Source organism: Amblyraja radiata, chromosome 10 (assembly GCF_010909765.2).
Source record: "Amblyraja radiata isolate CabotCenter1 chromosome 10, sAmbRad1.1.pri, whole genome shotgun sequence".
NCBI lineage: Eukaryota > Metazoa > Chordata > Chondrichthyes > Rajiformes > Rajidae > Amblyraja > Amblyraja radiata.
Genome location: NC_045965.1, coordinates 44,135,618 through 44,161,743, shown reverse-complemented (window position 1 = coordinate 44,161,743; position 26,126 = coordinate 44,135,618). Strand labels below are relative to the sequence as shown.

General features: G+C 41.0%; 1 protein-coding gene across 4 annotated transcripts; it reads left to right on the top strand.

Moving 5' to 3' along the window:
* The first annotated feature begins 2 nt into the window (after window positions 1-2).
* Window positions 3-22,556, top strand: LOC116977859 (trichohyalin-like). 4 transcript variants are annotated; one of them, XM_033028700.1, is made up of 13 exons: window positions 3-75; window positions 3,867-3,936; window positions 5,396-5,429; window positions 5,712-5,866; window positions 7,109-7,190; window positions 7,260-7,452; window positions 8,943-9,010; window positions 12,816-12,892; window positions 13,808-13,887; window positions 16,352-16,396; window positions 16,683-16,762; window positions 19,685-19,846; window positions 21,331-22,556. In XM_033028700.1, the coding sequence occupies exons 2-13, from the start codon at window positions 3,871-3,873 to the stop codon at window positions 21,468-21,470; spliced, it is 1,182 nt and encodes a 393-aa protein (XP_032884591.1). In that variant the 5' UTR covers window positions 3-75; window positions 3,867-3,870; the 3' UTR covers window positions 21,471-22,556. The 4 variants fall into 4 exon arrangements, with proteins under 4 accessions (XP_032884591.1, XP_032884593.1, XP_032884592.1 ...); XM_033028701.1 differs by having other exon boundaries at window positions 30-72; XM_033028702.1 differs by lacking the exon at window positions 16,352-16,396.
* Window positions 22,557-26,126: the final 3,570 nt, after the last annotated feature.

The window sequence follows — 26,126 nt, the reverse complement described above, 5'->3', positions numbered from 1 at the left end:
GAATGCTCCTTGGTGCGCGCAATGACGTCGAGCAAGCGACGCATTTTTAAACTGGGTGAAGCGGCGGTGGCGGCGGTGAGTGATGGCGCGGGCCGTTTATAATAGTAGATAACATCGTGGGCAGCTGGTCCGGTTGGTGTTGACACTCCCAGCCGCTGGTGAAGGGTCGAGCTGCAAAATTCCCGTTTGTTTCCCATTTAGTATAAAACTAAAAACGCGCTGTACCCGTTAAAAACGGCGGTTGCCGGGGCTGGGGGAGGGGGAGGGGGCAGAGGCAGGGGGAGGGGGAGGGGGCAGAGGCAGGGGGCGGGGGGGGGGGGGGGGGGGGGGGAGGGGGAGGGGGAGGTTGTCCCCTCGGGTCTATATGCCTCCACTCTCCTTCCCTAAAGCAAGTTCTCGACCTCCCCCTTCCTTGGTTTTCTTTCTAAGTGTTTCCCACTTTTGCAAAGTTTATTTACTAATAGTGCATGTTACACTGTTCCTTTCCCAGATGTTAAAACATAGCCGATGAATTCCCAGTGATGATTTCTTGTTCCACTACTTCACTACCACGTCCGTTGTAACATAATATGTAGACTTGGGATAAGTTTCACGATTATGCCTGGATATATTCAGCACTCCAGTCGTAGCATCATTGAAACCGGTAGCATAAAAGCAAGCTATTGAGTCTATTGTCTCCATGCCGACCAACCGTCTCAGTTTGATTGTTATTAAATCTTTTGTGAAAAACTTTTTTTCTTGCCCAGTATTGGAAATAGGATAATCGTCATACAACAGGCCCTTCAGCCCAACTTGTCCATGCCCACCAAGATGACCATCTAAGCTAATTCCATTTGGCAGTGATTGACCCATATCGCTTTAATTTTTTCCTATCTATCATGTATCTGACCAAGTGAGACAAAAGCATTGAAAGGTTGTGAATTGTAAAACTAATGGAATGTAGATGGAAGGGGAGATTAAAACAAGTGTAACTCCAGGTGGGACACAGGGGAGAGAGGGGGTGGTGAAGAAGTGGGGGGCGGGGGATGTTGTGGGTGATGAAGGGAGTGGAGGTAGGGCTTTGGAGTTACCTAAAATTGGACAATTCAATGTTCATATTGTTGGGTTGTAAGCTCCCCATGCAGAATATGAGATGCTTTTCCTTCAGTTTGCACGTATCTATGCTCTGGCAATGGAGAAGGAACAAGACTGAAAGGTCATTATGGTTAGCAAGTGTTCAGTGAAATGATTGCCGGGTCTATGCTTGATCTCACTGATGTACAGGAAGGCACATTGGGAACACTGGATGCAGTAGATGAGGTTGGAGGAGGTGCATGTGAACCTCTGTTACACCCGGAAGGGCTGCTGTGGTCCCTGAATGAAGGTGAGGGAGGAGCTATAAGGACAGGTGTTACACCTTGTGTGGTTGTAGGGGAAAGATGTTATAGGGGTGGTTTGGTGGGAAGGGTTGCATGAACCAAGGAGTTGTGGAGGAAGCGGTCTCTGTGGAAAGGGGTGAGGATGAGTTGATGTGACTGGTAGTGAGATCTTGTTGAGGGTGATGGCAATGTTCGACGATGATGTGTTGAATGCATTGAATGTGTTCAATGTGGAGTGAAAGATGAGGACGATGGAAGTTAGTGGTAAAGGTCCGTAGAAGGCCAGAAGAGGAATGTTGGAGATGGGAGAAGAGGCCGTCACTGGGAGGTGAGGACTCCTTCCCATAGAAAAAGGTCTGTAGGTGGAGGTGACAGATGAAAGGATCTGCATCATAGCAGGCCCGGAATTTGTCGAGGTGGGGCAGAGGAATACAAAGCTAAGGCCTCTGTTGAGGATTGGCCATTCTGTATCAGAAAGTGGGAGGTTAGAGGGGATTGTGAAAACACAACAGGGGTGAGAGCCACGATCAGAGGGGTGGAAGATGACTCTGGCAAGGTACTATGGGGGGACAATGGGGGTTCAGAGAAGAGGGTGGTGCGAGTAGTGGTGTACAGGTGGGGAGTAGTAGAAATAGTGTGGTACGGGTGGGAGGGTAGTAGAAGTAACATGGTATGGGTGGGGGGGGGGGGGGGGGGGAGTAATAATGGCAATAAAGGGGGCTTTTTTTGGGGTGGCTGCTAGTGACTAGTGGCTGCCGGTGACTAGCGGAGCTCGGTGCTGGGGCTGCTGCTCTTCATGCTGTATATTAATGATTTGGATGAGAGGATTGGAGGCGTTGTGGCCAAATTTGCGGATGATATGAAAATAGGTGGAGGGGCAGGTAGCGCAGGGACTCTGCAGAAGGACTTGGATAGGTGGGGAGAATGGCAGATGGAATATACTGTGGCAAAGTGTGTAGTCAGGAATTTTGGTAGTAGGAATACAGGCATAGATTATTTTCTAAATGGAAGGAGAATCCAGAAATCAGAGGTGCAGGATTCCCAAAAAGTTAATCTGCAAGTCGAATCAATCACAAAGAAAGCAAACGCAATACTAGCATATATTTCAAGATCGTACCAGCGTCACACCCCTGGTCTACAAAAGAAGGGATGTGATGCTGAGGCTCTATAAGGCACTGGTCAGGCCGCATTTGGAATATTGCAAGCAATTTTGGGCACCATATCTAAGGAAGCATGTGCTGGCTCTAGTGTGGGTCCAGAGGAGGTTTACAAGAATTATCCCAGGAATGAGTAGGTTAACATATGATAAGCATTTGACGGCACTGGCCGTATATTCACTGGAGTTTAGAAGAATGAGTTGGGGACCTCTTTGAAACGTACAGAATAGTGAAAGGCTTGGAGAGAGTGCATGTGGAGAGGATGTTTCCACTAATGGGAGAGTCTAGGACTGGAGGTCATAGCCTCAGAATTAAAAGATGTTCTTTTAGGAAAGAGATGAGGACGAATTTCTTTAGCAGAGGGTAGTGAATCTGTGGAATTCTTTGCCACAGAAGGCTGTGGGGGCAATGTCAGTGGATATATTTAAGGCAAAGATAGATAGATCCTTGATTAGTACGGGTATCAGAGGTTATGGGGAGAAGGCAGGAGAATGGGGTTAGGAGGGAGAGATAGATCAGTCATGATTGAATGGCAGAGTAGACTTGATGGGCCTAATTCTACTATCATTTATGAAGTAGCATGGTGATAGTAGACAGAGCAGTGTTCATCACTTTTTGAAATCTGCTTCGTTCATGGACATTCGAGTTGCCGAACCAGGCCATGATGCATCTAGTCAATATGCTCTCTCCTGTACATCTGTATAAGTTCAAGAGATCTTTCACCAACGCTGTACCCTTGACAGCAATGTCATTCACCATGTTCATCCACAACCGTGGCCATTGTATGGATTGAACCTCATCCTTAATTTCTGTAATCTTCTCCTGACCTATACCTCATGTCTTTCATGCAAATCAAACTCCTTTCGGCTCGATTTACCTTTCATTCACTTCTCCCACCTAGTTCTGCTGAGTAATAAATGTCGACCTTGCTGGCAGTGCGTGTCAATTGATTGAACATGTAAAAGAATAAAATATTTTTTGATGTACCTTAGGAATTTGGGGAAAATTTGTGTAAATGAAGTTAGATGACAGGTCAGTCATCCTCGCATTGAATGGTGGAAGATTCAAAGGTTTAGTACGACCACAGGAATAGGCCGCATCACAGTTACCATAAATGCAATTTTTTTAATTTTGGGAAAGTAAAGTTTAAATAATATTGTGAGAGATCTATTTTGAAAAAAAATGTAGTAACAGAAACAATGACTGTTATTGTTCAAAATGTACCAAACATTGGTCATAGCACTATTTTAGCAATGGCAACCGGCCAAAACCAGAACCAAAGTATGAACGAACCCTTTTCATTTATTTGAGGTTGCTATTGACATTGGCTGTGTTTACACTTCCATTGCAGAAACATGAACTGGGACACACAGCTAAATTCCATACTGAATGACACTGACTGCAATGTTGCGAAGATAAAGGTAAGTGCTATAATGAAGGTCACTTTTTATTTTTGGTTTATTATCTTTAATAGTTAGTTTAAATTAATCTTTTGCTTTTTTTGAATTGCCTGAGTGCACAAGGTGTACTTTGAAATGAACATTGAACTTTATTCTCCGATTTTCCTGGATTAAAAAAATGAAAATATAAAGGAATTCCAATTATAGTTGTTTGGTTTCCCTTACTGTAGGTAATATGGTAAAACAGATTATTGAACATATGCAAAGGAAGTGTGTTATAAATAGAACATTTGAGCTTTCACATAGTTAGAGATAAATAGATAGCTTTCTGTTATTAAGGCAGTAAAGTTTTTGAATTTATTTCAATTTTTTGTACTAAGGGGCTGGACCATATGTGATTTAGTGGTGAGCCAGATTTAGTTAACAGGTGAAAGGCGTATGTATATTTATTGAGTTGTAATCATAATATGATTGGGTTCAGAATTTGAAAGGATATTCTGGTTAAACACTAGTTTTGTGTCAGGAAAGGCAAACTAAACTGCGGATCAATGCAAGCCAATGTTCGTGGAATAAGCCTGCCCGTTGCTAGCCATTTTATCTTCCCTTCCCATTCCCAGACTGACCTTTCTGTCCTGGAACTCCTCCATTGCCAGAGTGAGGCCACACTCAAACTGGAGGAACAGCACCTCATATTCCAATTGGGTAGCTTACAACCCAACTGAATGAATATGGAATTTTCTAATTTTAAATGGCTAACCACACCTTCCCTTCACTCCTCCCTTTCCCTCTTTGGAAGCTCAGTCTTTACCTTGAAGAAGTGGTGCTGGTAGTCTAGGGCTTGTCCCAGCAACTCAGATCTTGTCTCTGAGAGGAGGTACTGGCAGCCTCTGGTTTATCCTTGCAGCTCAAGCTTTGAGCCTAATTCCCCAAAGCCTAATTCTCCATCTCCAAGGCTCAAGTCAGGACCACTTTCCATATGCTCGGATGAGAACAGCTTCAACAACATTGAAGAAGCTTGACTCTATATAGGACCTAGCAGCCAGCTCGATAGGCACTAAAACTAAAAACAAAATTGGACAGTAGATTTTAGCATGTGCACATAAGTTGTCAAGTATAGAAATGAAGAAGTTCTTAGTCTATTTGCCATTCTTCTCTGTGATCTTTGGTAAAGTGACTGAGCATTAAAATATAGAAAAGCCATTTTTTTGTGTGAAATACCCTGAATTAAATATTTTAGTTTCTATAGTCTAAAGCCAAATGTGTGTATCTCAGTTAGGATTCTAAACTGATTGGTTGAAAAGACAATGCAGCCGCTGGTTCTCTAGATTCCCTGTAGAGCATGGTTTATCAGTCCTTAAATATAATTGCCATTTAAAAGCTCACATGAACCTTTCATGTGAAAGGTGCTATTCCCAATACTCGTACTGTTGAATATTTCTGTATCAAACTGTTAATTAATGGAAAGTCTTTTTCTTTGTAGCAAAGATTAAACACAACAGGTTATTATGCAAAAGGTAGGTGTTGTTTATTTAAATTAAATATTTACATTTTTTATTGCTAAAATGCTTCACCAACCACATTTGTATTATTCTTGTACTTGTGTATATCCTAGTTTGGAAGCTAGAGGTAGCCTGATCACTGGGACCAATGTGAGAGTGATCTGCAATACCTTTAGTTTCTCTCATTTTAGAATCCTGCCAAATATCATACCTGAGAAATGACTGTTTTGTCTTATCAGCAAAGTATATCGGCTGCAGAAGTTTATTTTCATGTTAAGTCTTTTTGTTCTCTCACAGTTGGCTCGCTTGACATGATTGACACAAAAAGCATTCGGTTCAGCGAACCTCTCTCTGTTCCTGTGGAGCACACTTGTTGTTCAGATGTGTTCAGTCAGAAATTGCCTAAAGAAGAATTATTGAGCATCTCCAGGCAGCTACAATTCCAAGGAAGGGTAAGTGTACCAAATGTAATGAGAATTGTATACATTTCAGATACTTGTGTCTTGTGCCTCTGTAAATGTCTGTTTGCACATTATACTGACATGTTTTTGTTTTCAGAGACTGCAACAATAACACAGAATTTGACATACTCCAGATATATTTGCTCAGTCCACCAAGGCCTACTGGTTCTCCCAGTTGCTAACCATTCCCTTCCCATTCCAACACTGACTTTTATGTCCTGGGCCTGCTCCATTGCCAGAGTGAGGCCACACGCAAACTAGACGAACAGCACCTTGTATTCCGCTTGGGAAGCTTACAACCCAATGGTATAAACATTGAAATCTCCAAATTTAGGTAATCGCTTATTCACCCCCCCCCCTAAATCTCCTCAACAACCGGTCACGATGGTGCAGAGGTAGAGTTGTTGCCTTACAGCGAATGCAGTGCCGAAGTCCTAGGTTCGATCCCGACTACGGGTGCTGTCTGTACAGAGTTTGTACGTTCTCCCCGTGACCTACGTGGGTTTTCTCCAAGATCTTCAGTTCCCACACTCCAAAGACGTACAGGTTTGTAGGTTAATTGGCTTGGTGAATGTATAAATTGTCCCTAGTGGGTGTAGGATCGTGTTAATGTGCGGGTATCGCTGGTCGTCGCAGACCCTGTGGGCCAAAGGGCCTGTTTCCATGCTGTATCTCTGAACTAAACCCTCCCCACTTCTCTCCCCCCACCCAACATCCTACCTCTGTGCCCCACCTGAACTCCCACCTAGTTCTCACCACCCCTCCCCCTACCATCACACCACTTTTGTCCCTCTGACTTTACAATCCACTATTCAAACCTGTCCCAAACCTTCATTTCTTATCTCTGGACCTAATTTTAATCAGCCTATTAAGCCACCCCTCGCCAATGTTGACCTGCCTGACACCCTTTGTCCTGCCTCTCCCCTTTTCTAGCTTTCTCTCCCCCCCACCCCCACAATCAGTCTGAAGAAGGGTCTCAACCTGAAACATCTCCTGTCCCTGTTCTCCAGGGATGCAACCTGACCCTCTGAGTTACTCCAGCACTTTGTGTCCTTTTATGTATTAACCGGCATTTGCAGTTCTTTGTTTCTACATTCAGTTCAAACCCAATGCAGAATTACAAATCCACAGGCAAATCCTGTTTCCTAATGTGATTTTTAATTTATTCCACAATGATAATTTCTTATGTATATATTTTCTTTTATTGTGATCAAATCTTTTCTCTGTATTTAGACTATCGAATCTTTACGCCAAGCTTTACTGAGAGTTGAAACTGAAAAAGAGCAACAAAGGCATAAAATTCAATCGTTAGAAGGTAATACTAACATTTTTAATCTATTAATTGATAAAAATACACTCTGAATTCAAATTATCATTTGTTTAGAAGAGATTCGGCGATTGCAAAGTCAATCTGAGGAAAGAACCTTGGATTTCCAATTGGAGAGAAAAATGGAGGATTGGCGAAAAGAGATGTCAAATGAAATGTACAGCTTACGGGAACAAATACGGCACATGGACCGGACATATGGTTATGGAAAACACACATTTTCCAGCCTGATACAAGAAGTCCATGAAAGGTAGGAATAGCTATAATAACATTTGATTAAATCATATGATTTTATTGCAAGCCATAATAGAGCTTATGAGCATGATAAAATATTTTTAATTTTGTTTCTACCAGTAATCATCAAATTTATTTTCAAATATTGATTAGACTGTAAGCAGCAGTCTTTGTTTATTAGTAAAGAATTCAACTGCGGCTGCCACATCTGTTCTGTCAAGACAGCAGATAGGCAATTTTGTCATTTGGTACAGCTGATAAGGCTGAATTATGTTAAAAAATATAAGAAGATATTAAATTGGTTCCTGGGGCAGCTTACATTTAGTCTCAAATCAGACTTTTCTCCAGTAGATTAATACAGAAAGGCAAGTCTAGGCTTGCCTCAGGTTGCTGTGTATTGAGATAATGAATGACTATAACATTTGTCTACCATTTGACGAGAGAGGAAGCCAGATTGATCTCACTAAGGGGCATTGACAAATGGCTGATGCCTTTAATATGTAAAGTCCTTGTACCATATGACAAGATGCCTTTGATGTGACGGAATCCGGAAGTGGCAGCGCTGGGAACGGCTGCGGCTCGCCTGCAGTCCGTTTGTTTTTACTTTTTTGTGTTGTTTTTTTTCGTTTTGTCTAGTTGTGTTTTTGGTTTTTAGGTTGTGTTTATGTGGGGGGGGGGGTTGAAACGGGGTTTGCTGTCTCTCCCTTGGGGGGAATACGACTTTTTTGTCGTATCCCCCCTCGCTGCCTCCGTCTGCGCTGAGGCCTAATGGCGGAGCTGGCGACCTCGGGACTCCGGAGGCAGCCTGTCAGGACTCGCCCTGGGTTCGCTCCCGTGAGGGCGGCCCAGCTCGGGGCTGGAACTGCGCTCCCGTGAGGATGGCCTGGCGAGGGGCCGAGACTCTCCCGTGAGGGGCTGTGGCACTCCCGTCGGAGTGGCCCAGCCCGAGGGTGGAACGGCACTCCCGTCGGAGTGGCCCAGCCCGTGGGAGGAACGGCACTCCCGTCGGAGTGGCCCAGCCCGAGGATGGAACGGCACTCCCGTCGGAGTGGCCCAGCCCGAGGGAGGAACGGCACTCCTGTCGGAGTGGCCCAGCCCGAGGGTGGAACGGCACTCACGTGAGGGCGATCCGGCTCGGGGCTGGAACGGTGCTCCGGTGGCTGGGACGGCGTTCTGGCGGCGGTGACCTGAGTCCTGGGTTCAGCTGCGGGCCAGTGGCTGCGTCCGCTGGACTGGAGGGTGGCAGCTTCGACCACCCCGGGCCGCGGTGTTTGAGCCGGCCCGTTGCGGGGTTCGGTGAGCCGCGGGACTGATTTACCATCGCCGTATTTTGAGTTGTCTGTTTATTAAGAAGCGAACCTGTTTGATTGTTATAAAAGTAACTTTTTCAAAGCCATCTTTAAACTGTTTTGTGAAATAAAAAACCTAAACTGGAAACGTCTATAAATATTAATGATTGATAAATAATTCACTGCAAATGTTTTTATGCAAATATTTTATTCCTAGAAAAAAAGATATGTGTGAAGAACATGAATCACTTCGAAAAGAGATTGATAATATGCGGCAGAAGATATGTAAGTATCTAGATTAATGGTTCAGTGCAAACAGTGAGTTTTCAGTTTTTTACCTTTTTGCCAGACGGAATTAACCTACTACAAAAAGTATAGATTTTGAGAAGGGAAGAGAACTTCCGTGTAGTTGCCCAGTGGAGGACAGATATTTGATTTCTTTCCAGATGTCTCTGGCATTTGTTTTAGGGTTCAAATGCCCTTTTGTTTCTGGTAGTGAAGTCTTGGTGAAGGCAAAATTTGACATATCAATGGCACTAGTATAGAAGGTGGCTTTGTCAGGTGCGACAGAGGTGGAGAAACTGAAAAAATAGTAGAATCCTTAGAGAAAGCAGGAAGTGGGAGGCACTGGCCTCACTTATTTACTATTCCTGCCTCCCATCATCACCAATACAAGGGTTATTTTTCTAGTAGCTAATTAAATTTCCAGCACAACTTGTGAGAGTAAATTGGGTATACAGAGAACATGCAAATTCCACGCAGACAGCACTCAAGGTTGGCATCACATCCATGTTACAAGAGCTGCATGGCATTTCTGGAGCTGTGTACCCCATTTCTTTAATTTAACACGGTCTTGTTTAGGAAAGGGATGCGACAAACAAAAGTTGAATCCAGAGATAATGGTGCAGAAGGCAGAATGACATTCCATTACCCAAGATGGCTTGGTCATAGAAGGATAGGTTCAAATGAATAATTAAAGGGGCAACTGGAGATCAGATTCAAAGGTAAAAAAAACAAAGGATAATTTGATAAATCTTATCAAAGGTTACATTTAAGTTAAATAAGTCTAAAAGTGTAGGGGCGATCTGTTATAGCCATAGTTAAAGTCATCATTGTATTGGAAATGCTATTGGAGAGATTCAACATTTGTAGACCTAATGTATTCAAGGGATTTTGAAAAAGTAACAAGATTTCACCAGGTTTATCAGCTCTCAAGTTCAGAGAAGCTGGGTTTATTTTGGTGCTTTCATTTCAATGAATTCTATACTCCCACAATTAATCATATTACTCGTGTTCAAGCTCCACTAATTTTCCAATTTTGCAACACTCATTATTACAACTACTATTTGGTGGTCCTCAAATAACTTTTGCCTTTTTTGTAAGTCACAGCTCAAATTCCTTTCTGCATGGTTTCTCGTTCATGGTTTACCCTCTTTCTTGTTTTCAGAAATGTGATCGCACCTTTAGAAAAAAAATAAACCAAATAGTAGTTGTAATAATGAGTGCTGCAAAATTGGAAAATTAGTGGAGCTTGAACACGAGTAATATGATTAATTGTGGGACTATAGAATTCATTGAAATGAAAGCACCACAGTTGCCTCTTACTCCCCTTAGAATCTTTCTTCCTCTTTGGAATGAAATGATCCAGCATCTTCTAGATTATGCCCAGAAATTCCTGCCATTGCTGTTCCATCGTCATACCTGCTAGGATCCTTTTCCAGTCGACCTGGGCCAGCTCCACTCTCATGCCTTCATAGTGCCCTTTGTTCAACTGTTACCTTGAGTTCCCTTATTAAATCTAGTTCATTAGACAACACTAAATCCAGAATTGCCTTCTCTCTGGTAGGCTCCAGTACAAGCTGCTCTAAGAATCCATCTCGGAGACACTCTACAAACTCCCTTTCTTGGGGTCCAGAATCAGACTACTTTTCCCAGTCTACCTGCATATTGAAATCTCCCATAACCATAGTGGCATTACCTTTGTTACATGCCAATTTTCTCCTGCTGCAACTGGCACCCAATATCCAGGCTACTGTTTTGTAGACTGTAGATAGCTCCCATTAGTGTCTTTTTACCTTTACAATTCCTATTATATCCATAGCGACTCTACATCTTCAGTCCCTATGTCATCCCTCACAAACAGAGCTACCCCACCTCGTCTGCCCACCTGCCTGTCCTTTCTATAGGACATATATCCCTGACTATTCAGTTCCCAGTCTCGATCCTCCTGCAGCTATGTCTCTGTAATCCCCACAATGTCATATCTACCAATCTCTAACTGAGCCTCAAGATCATGCACTTTACTTGTTATACTTTGCGCATTCATATATAATACTTTTAATCCATTACTTACCTCACCTTTCACATCAATTCCCATTTCACTTGGCCATACACTCCTATGCCTTTGTGAGCATTCTGCCCCGTTAATTCTGGTGTCTTTCTTAACTTTTCCTATACTCTCTTTCCCTTTAACTCCATCCTTGTATTTCCAATTTGTCTCTCCCCCCCCCCCCACAATACTTTAGTTTAAACCCACCTGTGTAGCAGTGGCAAAGCTGCCTGCCACAATGCTGGTCCCCCTCCTGTTAAGTTGCAACCCTTCCCTTTTGTACAATTCACCCTTACCCCAAAACAGATCCCAGTGGTCTAAGAATCTAAATCCCTGCCCCCTGCACCAGCTCCTCAGCCACACATTCAGATCCCCTACCTCCCTGTTCCTGCCCTCACCTGTACGAGGAACTGGAAGCAAACTGGAGATAACCACCCTGGAGGTCCTGATTTTCAGCCTTCTTCTGAGCTCTCTAAAGTCACGCTGCAGAATCTCTTTCCTCTTCTTCCCAATGTCATTTGTGCCGACATGCACTACCACTTTTGGCTGCTCACCCTCGACTATGCTCTGCAATTGGTCCATGACGTCCTGGATCCTGGCACCTGGGAGGCAACACACCATCGTTGAATCCGCCCGTTGCCACAGAAACCTCTGTCTGTACCTCTCACGATGGAGTCCCCTCCTACCAAGGCTCTGCCTGACGTCTGTCTCTTCAGCTTTGCTTCAGCGCCACATTTTGACTCGCAGACCTGTCCCCCACTCAGAATGGCAGTGTCTTTTGTCCCCACAGCTTCCAAGAGGGTGAACCTGTTTTTAAGAGGTACATCCCCCGAGTTCTCCTGTACTCCAAGCTACCTTCACTACCTCATCATCACCCACCTTCTCTCTTCCCGTATCTTCGGTGTAACAACCTCGCTGTAGGTCCTGTCCAGGAAACTCATTTTCCTGGATGATCCGGAGGTCATTCAGTTGCCTCTCCAGTGCCCCAACGCAATCCTTCAGGAGCTGAACCTGGACCCACTTTACACAGTTCTAGCAGCCAGAGGCACCATCAGTGTCCCTGACCTCCCACATCCTGCAAGCATCACACTGAATCAGCTTACCTGTCATTTCTTCACTGCGTCTCACCCTCTCCAACTTTTGGTGTAGTCTCCTCCCTCAGCCTCCTCGTTGAAGACTCTTGAGCCAAAGACTCGCACTTTTCTCAACGGGCCACTCCCCTTCTCAGCCATTCCCCGCACTCACTCCTTCACCTGTCGCTTCTCTGCCGACCTTGATGATATGTGTTGCAGGCTGGCCCAGACCGGTTTTTAAATCACCCGTTCCCGAAAAAACACTGAAAAACTCCGAGATTACCTTCTCAGTCATCCCTGCACTCAATCCTGCCGCTCCTCTGCCAACCTTGAAGGTATGGTTTGAAATAAACTAGAAATTTCCAAATAGGTTGGCACCATGCAGAGACCATTGGATTTATAATACTTAATTTTGCACGTCAGAAATATCTATTTTTCTAAATGAATGAACCAAGAATGATTCCTGCTTTCCAGTTTATCGGAAATACTCCCTTCATTCTCTCCTCCCATTCATCCTTTAACTGCATATTAAAGCTTGTTTATTTCTAATATTTCCCAGTTATGATAAAGATTTCTGCCTGGAATACACTATTTCGTTTGCCAGAGATATCATGTGACCTGTGATTGTTAACATGCTCAATGTTAAAAGTTACATTTAATATTTAATAAATTTGCACTATTGTCCCAGGGAAACAAGAGGATGAACTATTGAAGCAGATTTCTGATACAAAGGAACTTGCGCAGTCACAGGATAGAAACAGTAAGGTAAATTTCTGCACTATAATTTTTGACAGTTTTTCGTCATGCAATACCTCCTATTTCTGTGTCATCTATAACATTATTAACCATGCCATGTGCATTCTCATCCAAGTCATTTAAATAAATAACAAAGAACAATAGGCTCAACACAAAATCCATGTGGCACACCATTAGGGTACAGTGCGATTCCACTCTGCCTCATTGCAAACATTATACTTTGTTTCTGGAACTATTGCGATATAATACTGGGAACTATGTTCTGCTCTCTGCATCTTTTCCTTCGCTCTACCTTTTATACTTGAGTTTGGCTTGATTGTATTTGTGTACAGTAGCATCTAATTTGATTGGATAGCTTGCAAAAGAAAGCTTTTCATTGTACCTTAGTAGACATGACGATAATAAACCTAAACCATCTTAACCGAAACTAGTCATAGGCCTCCCATCTGATAAATAACCTTCCCCCATCCCATCCTACTTTCTGTGGTCAAGCCAATAATGTACCCAATTAGCTCATTCTCCCTGGATCCCATGTGATCTAATCTTCTAGACTAGCCTACCATTCAGGACAAATTCAAAGACCTTGCTAAAATCCATATAGACAACATCCTACTACAACATCCTGCTCTCATCAATCATCTTGGATTACTTTTCAAAAAAACTTGAAACAATGAGATGACTTTCCATGCACAAATCAGTGCTGACTGTCCCTAATCAGTCCTTGTCCATCTAAATACTGACAGATCCTGTCCCTGAGAATCCCTCCAGTAATTTTACCTACCATTAATGTCTGGTTCGCCGGCCTGTATGTGCTTTAAGACTGCTAAAACCTCCTCTTTGGTATTCCTATATGATCCAAGACATCACAATATGTGCAGAAGTTATTTATGCATTACTTATTTCTTCTTTTTGTTTTCTTGATAGATTGTGAGAGAATTGATGAATAAATGTCAATGGTTAGTTCATCAACAAGAATCTGCAAGACGGGAGATTACACAAATCAGGTGGGTGCCATTGGTTGAAGCAGTGGTTAGGTAAATGAAGCATTTGGCAAGTGTAGGTAGCTGGGATCAAGTGAACCCCATGGGTATAAGAGATGTAGTACATGTAAGAAGGAAATTTGGAGGGTAAAAACACTTCACGAGAGCTTTGGCAGAAAAAGCAAAGGAGAATGTTACGATTCTACAAATGTGTGGAGCAACTAGGGAAAGAATAAGAAGGGTCTCAACCCAAAACATCACCCATTCCGTCTCTCCAGCGATGCTGCCTGTCCCGCTGAGTTACTCCAGCTTTTTGTGTATCGAGGGAAAGAACAGATCCCTTTATGGTTTAATTAGATCATTTGTGTGTGGAGTCACAGGAAATTGACGACGTATTAATTAAATGCATATTTCTCATCTGTATTTACCATGGATACATTTATGGGAACTAAGGAGTTAAGGAAAATTACTTGAGAGGTATTGGAACATATCTTCATTACAACTGAGGAGGAGCTGGCAGTCTTGAGCCATATTCAGGTGGTTAATACAGGATCTACCAGTATTTGGAAAAGCAACGACAGTAAGGGATAGTCAACATGGCTTTGTGCATAGAAAATAACGTCTCAACAATTTGAGATTTTTGAAGAAATTACAAAGATCGACAAGGAGATGTTGTATAGACTTTAAGTAAGACTTTAGTGAGGCTATTTAAGTATAGACTTTAGTGAGGCTATTGACAAGGCGTGCTAGTCTAGCAGATTAGATCACAGGGGACAGGGTGAGATAGCCATGTTAATACAAAATTGATTTGGTGGAGAGAGGTAAAGGATGGTAGTGGAGTGTTATTCAGATTGGAGGCCTGTGACCAGTGATACGCCATAGGGATCAGTGCTGTGTTCACTAACGCTTGACATCAAAGTCATTAATATAGATGACAATGCTGTTAACATGGTTAGTAAATTTGCAGATTACACCAAAATTGCAGATATTTTGGATAGAGAAGACTGTTATCCAAGATCTAGATAACAGCAGGATCTAGTTGCATTTGGTCAGTTGAACCAGGGCAGGACTAGCACTGTAACTGCAGGACCCTGGAGAGTGTTGTTGAACAGAGAGACCCAGGAGTAAAGGTACATGGCTCCCTAAAAGTGGTGACCCAGCTAGATGGTGGTGAAAAATACATTTGACACACAGGTCTTCATTGGTCAGGTCATTAAGTATTAGAGTTGGAATGTCATGTTGCAGCTGTACACTTCATTGCCGAGACCATACTTGGTCATACAACAAGAAGCCCAACTTGCCCAAGTTCACTAGTCCTACCTACCTGTGTTTGGCCCATATTCCTCCAAATCGTTCCTATCCGTGTACCTGTCGAAATGTATTTTATATGTTGTGATAATAGCGGCTCAACTACCTTCTCTGGCAGCTCATTCCATATACCCACCACCTTCTGTGTGTAAAAGTTGTTCCTCAGGTTCCTATTAAATCTTTCCCCTTTGAGTATTGTATGGAGTTTTGGTTGCCTAGTGATAGGAAGGATGTTATTCAGCTAGAAAAGGTACAGAACATATCTTGAGAATGATGGTGGGACTGGAGGGCTTGAATAGTAAGGAGAAACTGGGTAAACTGGGATTTTATTTTCTCTAGAATGTGCGAAGCTGAGAGGTGTACATAAGGTGGATGGTCACAGTCAACATCCCAGGGAAGGGGAGTCTAAAAGTGGAGGACATAAATTTAAGATGAGAGAGGAAAGATTTAAAGGGGACTCAAGAGGTGACTTTTTCCACACAGAAGATGGTGGGTATGTGGAACGAGCTGCTAGAAGAAGCTATAGTGATGGGTAGAATTACACTGTTTAAGACATTTAGGCAGGTACATGGATAGAGAGGGTTTGGCGGAAAAAGGGCCGAATGGAGCCAAAAATGGGATCAACATTGATAAATATCTTGGCCTGTTGGACTTATTTTCCTAAATGCTGTTGAGCAACTTGTACATTCTTGTAGTTATGTCTGCATTAGCAAATGTGAATGACAGTGACAATCCACTGCTGAATAGTCAAGATGATTTGACCACTGGATGACATGCTGTAAAATACCCATGCTCTAACCTATGGTAGTCACAGCACTAATTTAGCTGATTCAAGTAAGTTCAGGTCAGTGTGATATTTAGGACATTTAATGGTGGATAATTTGGTGTTAATCCTATGTAATATGTTTTGGTGCTTTGATCTAACAAGGATAACAAATCCTGGTAGTACACGTGATTTACCACTTTTCAGTTCGCATTGGGAAGATGTCTATCGAGGGAATTTTTGTCTCGCTCATTCTCAAATGTAAATGGAGCTCAATGCTCCTATAAAATTAAGCAGTTGCATTTCTGACCAAGTGTATACATTTGAAGACTATTGGGGTTGTGGTGCTACCCTTTTACTTTTGTAGTCATGTCCCAAGATAATTAAAACAATCACAATCTTCTTGCTTTGTGCCAGGTACGATTCAACCAGTGGAGAGGTTCCCCTTTGGCCATCAAAAAGGTAATCTCAGTGAAGATGAAAATGACTTCATTGATGTCAAACCCGAAACAGGTGTCCCGAGATTTATGAAATTACAATATTTCAATTGTAGCCACACCTACCTTTTCATTATTTTTTTATGATATTTGGAAAGGGAAATATTGCAGAAATGAATCTGAACTTAATCTGCAATAAATTATCCAAATATTTCACATTTATTGCATGGGAAAAGTGTTCAATTGCACCTATAATAATAGTTTTTTAAAATAATTTAAACTGCTATGCTTTGAGTTATTTTTGTTTTTAGATCCACAGTTACTGCTTTGAAGGAACAACTGAGAAATGTCCATCTAGCAGACAACCAGACCAGTACACCATTAAAACCAGGTGTGTTTAAGCTTGTTATACGTTGCAATCCTAAGTATGGACTCTTAACATCAAAATTTGATTCCATTGATCTAAAAGGGATTCCTATTATTTTTCTTACCGCCAACATTAATCTTACTGATCTATATTTCCCCAATACATTATATTCTATCTTTAGTATAGATCTTATGCAAATTAGTTGGCATACCTCAACAGTACCACCATTTTCAAACAAATATATAAAATGTATAGTCATGCTCTATCTCTTCCAGAGATTCCTTTTATTAGAAAATGAATTAAATCCATCTCGTCTAGAAATTAGAACAATAAATCCTCTTCCATTTTAATTATCATACCTCATCATTCCAATGTCATATCCACTGTAAATACTAAAGTAAAATGATGATTTGGTTTTCTGCCATCTCCCTATTTTCTTCTTTATGGCTCTGTTAATCCTAACCCCCCTCCCCAAATCGCTGTAAAATATTTAAGTTTATAATTCTTTACCCTTGTTTTTCTCCCAATCTTTTCATTTTATTTATACCATGCACTCCTGTGCTGTTTATACATTTACTCTTTACATACCCTTAATCTATGACCTTATCTTTATTAATTTATATAACCTTGTTATTTTAATCGTAGTGGTATATATCCTGCATATATCATGTTTAAGTTTAATACACAAAACAAAATGTTAGATATTCAGTGAGACAGTAATAAACAGTTATGCTGAAATTTCCCAATCTGTAGAGTATTTACAACACTGTTTCTTTTAATTCAGATACAAGGTAAATGCAGTTTTTTGCTATATTTCATTTTACTGGAATTCTTTGGATTTTAGCAAGGCCTTCGACAAGGTCCTGCTGGGTAGATTAGTCCAGAAGATTAGATTTCATGGAATCTAGCATGAGATAGCTAGTTGGATACAATATTGGCTTGGTGGTTCGAGGTAGAGGTGTTTTTTCTTCATTGGAGGCCTGTGACCAACGGTGTGCTGCTGAGACCGATGATGGTTGTTGTTAACATGCTTAGTAAGTTTGTTGATAATACCATATTGGTAATGTATGGGACAGTGAGGTTATTTAAGCTTACAACAGGATCTACAATAACTGGGAAAGTATACAATGAATGGCAATAGACAATAGGTGCAGGAGTAGGCCATTCGAGCCATTCAATGTGATCATGGCTGATCATCCCCAATCAGTACCCCGTTCCTGCCATCTCCACCTATCCCCTGACTCCGCTATCTTTAAGAGCCCTATCTAGTTCTCTCTTGAAAGTATCCAGAGAACCAGCCTCCACTGCCCTCTGAGGCAGAGAATTCCACAGACTCACAACTGTGTGAAAAAGTGTTTCCTCATTTCCGTTCTAAATGGCTTGCCGATTATTTTTAAACTGTGGCCCCTGGTTCTGGACTCCCCCAACATCGGGAGCATGTTTCCTGCCTCTAGCTTGTCCAAACCCTTAATAATCTTATATGTTTCAATAAGATATCCTCTCATCCTTCTAAACTCGAGTATACAAGCCCAGCCACTCCATTCTCTCAGCATATGATAGTCCCGCCATCCTGGGAATTAACCTTGTAAACCTATGCTGCACTCCCTCAATAGCAAGGATGTCCTTCCTCATATGGTGGTGAAGGCATTTGGCAAGTGTTACATTGTCCTGTTACGACTGTACAAGATTTTGGCGAGGCCACACTTGGAGTATTGTGTGCAGTTCTGATCATCGAACTATTGAAAGGATGTCAGAGCTAGAAAGAGTTTTTAAAAAGTTCACATGGATGTTACTAGTTCTGACGGGCTTGGGTTATAAGGAGAGGCTGGCTAGCCTGAGACTTTTTTTCCCCTGCAGCATAGGAGACCAATGGGGTTGTGTTATGGAGACATATAAAATAATAATGGACATGGATACGGTATTTTTCCTCCATGGTAGAGGGTATAAATGTAAAGTGAAAGGGGAAATTTAATGGGGATCCGAGAGGCAAGGTGCAAAGGGTGGTAAGTATATTGAACAAGATGCTAGAGGTGTTTAAGAAGGAACTGCAGATGCTGGAAAATCAAAGGTAGACAAAAATGCTGGAGAAACTCAGTGGGTGAGGCAGAATCTATGTAGCGAAGGAAATAGGCGACATTTCGGGTCCAGACCCTTTTTCAGAGCCTTCTTCAGAAGAAGGGTCTCAGATGCCAGAGGTGGGTACAATTACAATATTTAAAAGGCATTTAGACAGGTTGAGATTATGGGCTTAGCAAAAGGAACCAAAGGCAAAGTTGCCAAGTACTACTGTATAATGCCTCAACTAGGCATGGAAAGTGAGCCGGTAAAGGAACAAATTATTGATTTTAAAATGTTACCTGTAGTTTACAGGCCTCCTAAGCTGCTGCAAGTAAGAATTTCATTGTTCAATTGTCCATTCATATGACAATTAAACACTCTTGACTTATACTTCAGAGAATCAAACCATCCAGTGTATCATCAATATTACGGGGATAACTATAACCATCGCTTACTTTTAATATGCGGCTGTTTAAAAAGTTTTCATCTAACAATTTAGGTAGCTTCACATGAAGTCTTTAAAATCATACAAAACACTAAGAATTTTACTTTATAATACAAAGCATCTAATTAATATACAAAGTAAAATAATTGAAACTTTTTTCCCTGAAAACTTTAGTTCTACATATTCTTGAACATAACACTAGGCAGATATTTGCAGGAATTCAAATAATTTGCTTTGCCAGCTTGGATGCAACAGGAATGATGTTACGGTAGGCATAGAAACTTGGTCGAAAATGTGGAAATTCAAAGCAGGGTTTTGATTTCTTTCTCCCAGCTTCTGCCCCTCACCAAACTTACTGCAGTGTTATCTTAATTCCTTCATGTGTAGGGGTGTCTTAGATATTCAGAAGTCGATTCTTATTTTGTTAAGCAATGTCATTTCAGATGCAAGAAAACAGTACCAAATGAAAAAGAAACCAAAATCTGAACCGCTAACAGAAGATTCTGACTCTAACCTGAGTTGCACTCTCAGCTTGGCAGACATTAGCTCCGATGACGATTCTGCTGTGCTGCAAAATCTCAATGTAGATACACCACCCAGAAAAGGTAAAGCCAAGAAACAGATGATTGTAAAGGTCGAGTAGAAAATCCAGTTGTGTAGTAGTGCCAGCCATTAAGAATTTAGGCTCAAACCTACCATTTATTCTCTTTCATGCATGTATTATATTTATTATGCAAAAGTTGCAGTCTGCATCAGAACTAGATCAGAGATATAAAACTTATCTAATACTGTTTTGAATGTTGAACTTGTTTACTGTAAGTTTTGTTAGATCATATTGTAATTAAAACAAAGCTGGGCGAAGACATAAGAACAGCCTAGGAAGACAAAAAAAACTAAGATTATCATGTACAGAGGGACCTTATTCCATAACTTCTGGAAAGGGACAACACAAGTAGATAGAGTAGTAAAGAAGGAACATGGCATGCTTGCTTTCATAGGTTGTGGCATTGAGTACAAGAGTCAGGAAGTCATGATGTAGCCTTAGAGAACTTTGGCTAGGCTGTATTTTGTGTCTTGTATGCAGTTCTGGGCACCCCATTACAGGATGGATGTGGACGCTTTGGAAAGTGTGCAGAGGTTTACCAGAATGATACCTGGCTTAGGGGATAGTAGCTCCAGGGAGAGGTTGAACAGACTTGGATTGTGTTCTCTGGAACACCAGAGGTTGTGGGAGACCCAATATATAAAATTATGGGAGGTGTAGATAGGGTAGCCAGAGCCTTTTGCCAGGATGGAAGAAAAAGCAAATACGAGAGGGCATAGCTTTAAAGTGAAAGGGGCAACGGTTAATGGAAAGTGCGAGGCAAGGTTTTATTTTTCCCTACAGAGGTTGATAAGTGCCTGGAATGCACGGCCGGGGATGTTGGTTGAGGGGAATATCATAGTAGCATTTAAGGGACACTTGGATAATCATACGATTAAGCAGGGAATGGAGGGTTATGGATGATGTGCATGAGGATTTTGGTTTTGGCATCTTGTTCAGCACAGGCATTGTGGGTTGTGATCTAGCGCTGTACTGTTCTATGATGAACTATGGCTTATCTTCTCTTTAAAAGCAGTAACCAGTGGAAGCTTGTATTACCCCCTCCACTGTGCCCCACCTGGATTCATGCCTACATACCTTCTCTAGTTTCACAATTAACATCTCTTCAATACTTTTGTCTCACATCTTGTCTTTTCATCTCTAGCCTCTGACCAACCTCTGCCTATCAAAAGCTTCTCTCATCTGTATCTATCAATCCCTTGCCAGGCTTTGTCCTCCTTCTCTTCCAACGTTCTGCCTCACCACACAATTTGTGGAAGAGCCCCAACCCAAAACTACACCTATCCATATTCTCCAAAGATGCTGCCTGATCCACTGAATCATTCCAGCACTGTCTTTTTTTGTAAACCAGTTTCTTGTTTCTACTTTAGAAAGTAGTTATGTTGGTGGGATTTTGCAGCATTTTCCCCTACCAATTATTCCAGAAAGTATACACGTTGAACTAATAATTGCTGTTAATAAACTCACTATTTACTTCCAACATAGGTGGCAGATACAGCTCCACTTTGGGCATAACAGCAAGTGAGAAAGAAACAAAAACACACGATTCAGATGAAGATATTAGTGTGGACTTGGAAGGATTATCTTACAGCCCACCAGAATTAAATCTCAGTGACCTATCCTGATGATTAGAGTCTCTGGGAAGTGGAAACCTGGAAGACAACATGACTGCAATGTGAAAGGTTTTTACATTTTAATAGCTTAAACTCCTTATTAAAAGGAGTCTGAATCAAAATAATCCAGTTCAAAGACCAGAGTAACTATTTTTAATGCTGTGAAATCATATCCATACCTTAGATAAACAGAGCAGTATTGAATTTATTTTTATGCTACCGTTATGTTAATTAACATCAGTATCTCAAGTCCTAGTCTATTTGAAGATTTATAAGTGTTACAGTGGGCCCTACTAAACATCAACATATCGGACTTTTAAGAAATTAGTAAATGAAGACTGTGGGTATAGTGCTGTGACAACAATTCCCCATTCATTGAGCTCTGAATTTTACTTGTGCTTTTGTGTATAAGGCTGCAAAATAGATAGATAATTCCCCAACCTCATGTTTACCCACTAAGTTACAAAAGTAAAAATATCCAAATTTCCATTAACAAAAGAAAAACAGGCTGCATGCTTGACATCTGTTTGCACAAATACAGAACTGGAAAATCGCTCTGGTGCCAACCCCACTTTCCATTGCATACTGTAATGGAAGGAAATGGGAGCTTTTAATAATGCACCAATACAGCTTGAGATTCTCTCAGTTACTTTTATAACTGAGAGAATCTCAAGCTGCATTGGTGCATTATTGTTTTTGCTTGGATGTGAGCTGCAGGTAAATCAGAGATATGAGCCTGAACAAATGGTTCTGTACAAGGTTGATAGGAATGGTAGTTGCGAAAAAAAAGATATGTCACAAGTGATAGGAGCAGAATGAGGTCATTCGGCCTATCAAGTCTACTCTGTCATTCAATCATGGCCTCCTCCAGTGGAAATGGGTTCCTTCACAGACCAAAGAATCCTTTTATCCTGGAATCCAGTCACTACCTACTTCCAGCAGATATCCACTCTCATCCAGTTTATACCAGCAATGACAGCCACTTTAATAATTTGAGAGACCAACACAGTCAGTTGCAAGCTGGAAAGTAACAATGTAGAACAATATTGCTTATAAATACAAGGTGCAATCTTTGCTAAAAGATTATTGCAAAAAAAATAATCTGGGTGGTAACCTGCACATATTTATAGTTCTTAACTCTACAGAGGTGCATTCTGCTCTTTTTCTGCATGTCAGTGAAGTGAAAATCGCTTATTTTTACAGCTGCCAAAAAATATGACTGCTGGAAAAGTTGATTTTATACCCTATGATAGGCATTGACTGGGTATAGAAACTGTTAATTTAACTTATCAACAAATAGTCTTCTATAAAGTACATCAGCAATAGCTGCATAGATTGAAAAACTAATAACGTAAATATACTTAAACAGTTTATTTCTTTAAAAGGAAACATTGGTTTAAACAGACATTGTACTATTGTATGTTCATTGAGCATTTTAGAAACTATGACGTGTTATCATGTTTTAAAAGTATGATACTTTTTTAAAGACATTTGCTATACATAAAACAATTGAATCAAATCAACGTCATTTATACATTTTGCATTTTAAATATTAATGTATAAAATAAATCTGGAGAACAATTCATTTAAGTATTCAATAAAAATATGTTCATGTTTTGCATATCTCAATAGTCATCAAATGGAATGAATTTGAGGATTTTCTGTCCTCAGGTAGTCGATCTTCATGAGACATGTCCTGAGAGTTCAACAGAAATGGACAAAGTGCTGGTGTAACTCAGCAGGTCAGGTAGCATCTCTGGAGATCAAGGATCAGTGAAATTTTGGGTCAAGATCCCCTTTTCAGACCGATTGTGAAGAGGGGAGAGACAAGACAAAGCGTGGCATGTAATAGGTGGGCACGGGCCGGGGGGGGGGGGGGGGGGGGTTAATAGACAGATAGTTGGAACAAAGGCCAGAGATAAAAGCAAAAGGTACAAGACAGGATTGAAGTTGCGAATTGTGAAGCCAGAGGGAGGAAAGTAATGTGGGGGGCAGTAGTTAGAGGTTACCTAAAATTGTAGAATTTATTGTTCATACCATTGGGTTGCAAGATACCTATGGTTTGCAGAAAGATGGGTGTACATGTTCTTAAATGGGTCTATACAGATAGAAGCCCAAAACTATGAATCCCAGCTGTGAAGAGGAAGAGAACATTTGATTGCTGGTATTCATTTTATTGTTAGAGAACACAAGGAGATATAATTTTTAAAAATGGAGGGTTATCATGGGATGAATCATGAGGGGCTATTTTCTCAGATTAGGAAGTGATGAGAGAATCAGGCAGGTTAATAGAAAATAACTATTCAAGTATGGAACACGTTACCATAGCAATGGTTTAACCAGAGATCACTAACCTGCAAAAGAACACTGGATGCAAGAATAATAATACTGCCTTGGGACAAAAGCCTGGTAAACTAAATCTGTTTGGACTGCTTCAGAGAAAGCGTGTTCTCAGAGGCAGATTAAATGGTACCTTTGTCCTGTGATAAGCGAAGTTTGGATAAATTGCCAAGTAACATGTAATTCGATAACAATCAAAAGGGAGCAAGATTAACTAACAAGCAGAGAAATTCTGGTTTTGTTTCAAATTTGCATAAGTGAAATCACGACCATTATATCAGAAAGCAAGCATGTGATGATTAAGGATTAGTTTGGTCCATTATATGGGAGGGGGAACATTTAACATTGAAAACAAAGTGAAGCAGTTTACCAAGCCAATCAAAAACTGGATGCAATTAGCTGCCTGCAAGTGCATTGGTATGAACAATTTATTCTTGTGCAACATCTAGGTAAATGCATTGGTATACAAGTGAATAGTTTGAGTCTCACTGGACATCGAAAAAACATCAAAATAAAATTTAAATAAATCATTTTAGTCAGCCAAACTTTTGTTCTCACTTTTAGAATCTATTTAAAGATTAAACATGAAGCAACACACCCATATGATCACCCTCGACTCAGAATACAGTAAACATTGAGATCGGCAGCTGTGTTTATAATGTTTTCTTATTTTATGATAATCATCTTTCAGCAAGCTGGCAGTATTTCAGTTATAGTAGCCACTCATGGACGAGTTTATAGATCCTGAATAAGAGATTATTCTTGGACATTAGCAAAGTAGACTCAGCAACCATTTCCCCAAACAGGTGCTCAGTCCGCCATTCCTCGATCTGATACTCCCCAAATAAGAAAGAAATGATTATTTCATTGCCTTCACTGAAGTCCAGATTCCAGAGATGAAGGGCAGTTTGTTAACTCACTATATCACCAAGCCAAACGGATGAAGGAATTCACGCAAGCTGAAGGGAAAACCAATTTAATAAAAGAAAACAAGGCAATTGTATAAAATTAACATTCAATTCATTTCCTACTTCTTGCCATAAACATATTCCATAGGAAATTAAAATTACATTTATGCTTGCAACAGCAGGTTCTTCTGCACATCTTTGATTTTTTTGAAGAAAGACCATTTGAATAGTGCAAACCATGTTTCCCCTCATAATTTAGAACTATATTTTTTGCAATTAACTGCAAATCACAAAAGAATAGTAAATAATCAACTTTTTCCAAAGTCTTACCTGATAAGCAAAAATTCACGAAAGTTACAAATTAGAAATACCAACAGACTCATAACAGTATCTATAAGATAGGAAGGAAAAGTGTAACAAGATCTACCAGTGATACATGTGCTATTTCACTTCTGCATGTTCAAATTCTTAGTGCTATTTTGGAATTTTCCTTTAAAGCCTTAAATCTGTCATTAAAAGCAACTTAAAATGTGGATATCAGGGACGGGCTCACCTTTTAAAAAGTATTGCCATGATATTCCACACAAAAATTGTCCCCTAAAACTTACATTTTAACTGACATGTACCATACTGAAATTGTTCTTTAAAATATAATTTGTACAAGATTTGTGCTCAAGGCAAAAACAACATCTTTACAAATAGTTTAAGAAGGAACTGCAGATGCTGGAAAATCGAAGGTACACAAAAAAGCTGGAGAAACTCAGCGGGTGCAGCAGCATCTATGGAGCGAAGGAAATAGGCAACGTTTCGGGCCGAAACCCTTCTTCAGACTGATCGGGGGTGGGGGGGGGGGGGCGGGGACAAGAAAGGAAAAAGGAGGAGCCTGAAGGCTGGGGGATGGGAGGAGACAGCAGGGGGACTGAGGAAGGGGAGGAGATAGCAAGGACTAACAAAATTGGGAGAATTCGATGTTCATGCCCCCAGGATACAGACTCCCCAAGCGGAATATGAGGTGCTGTTCCTCCAATTTCCGGTGCTGCTCGCTGTGGCCATGGAGGAGACCCAGGACAGAGAGGTTGGAGACGGAGTGGGAGGGGGAGTTGAAGTGCTGAGCCACAGAAACGATCGCCCAACCTCCGCTTGGTCTCACCGATATAGATCTGCTGACATCTAAGTATCTTTACAAAGATACTGGCAATCTTTCACCCACAAGTTATCTAGTTAAAAAAAAGTGTTGAATTTTAGTCCATTGTAGGTTTTGCCAGATTTAATCAACATTCGTGTCATACTATTGTTAAAAAATGCCTTCTAATATTGTTTCAGAGTCTCTACATTGAGTACAAACCTGACAAATAAACAATAGCAACCTCTTTCCCATCTTGGAGGTCTACTACCATATCGTAAATATACTGGTTTGCAC

Excerpts from the sequence above, each read along its gene's own strand:
- LOC116977859 (XM_033028700.1), top strand. The coding sequence starts at position 3,871 with ATGAACTGGGACACACAGCTAAATTCCATACTGAATGACACTGACTGC. Across the intron at positions 13,888-16,351 it reads CGGGAGATTACACAAATCAG|GTACGATTCAACCAGTGGAG; the intron begins GTGGGTGCCATT and ends GCTTTGTGCCAG. Across the intron at positions 16,397-16,682 it reads CCCCTTTGGCCATCAAAAAG|ATCCACAGTTACTGCTTTGA; the intron begins GTAATCTCAGTG and ends TTTTGTTTTTAG.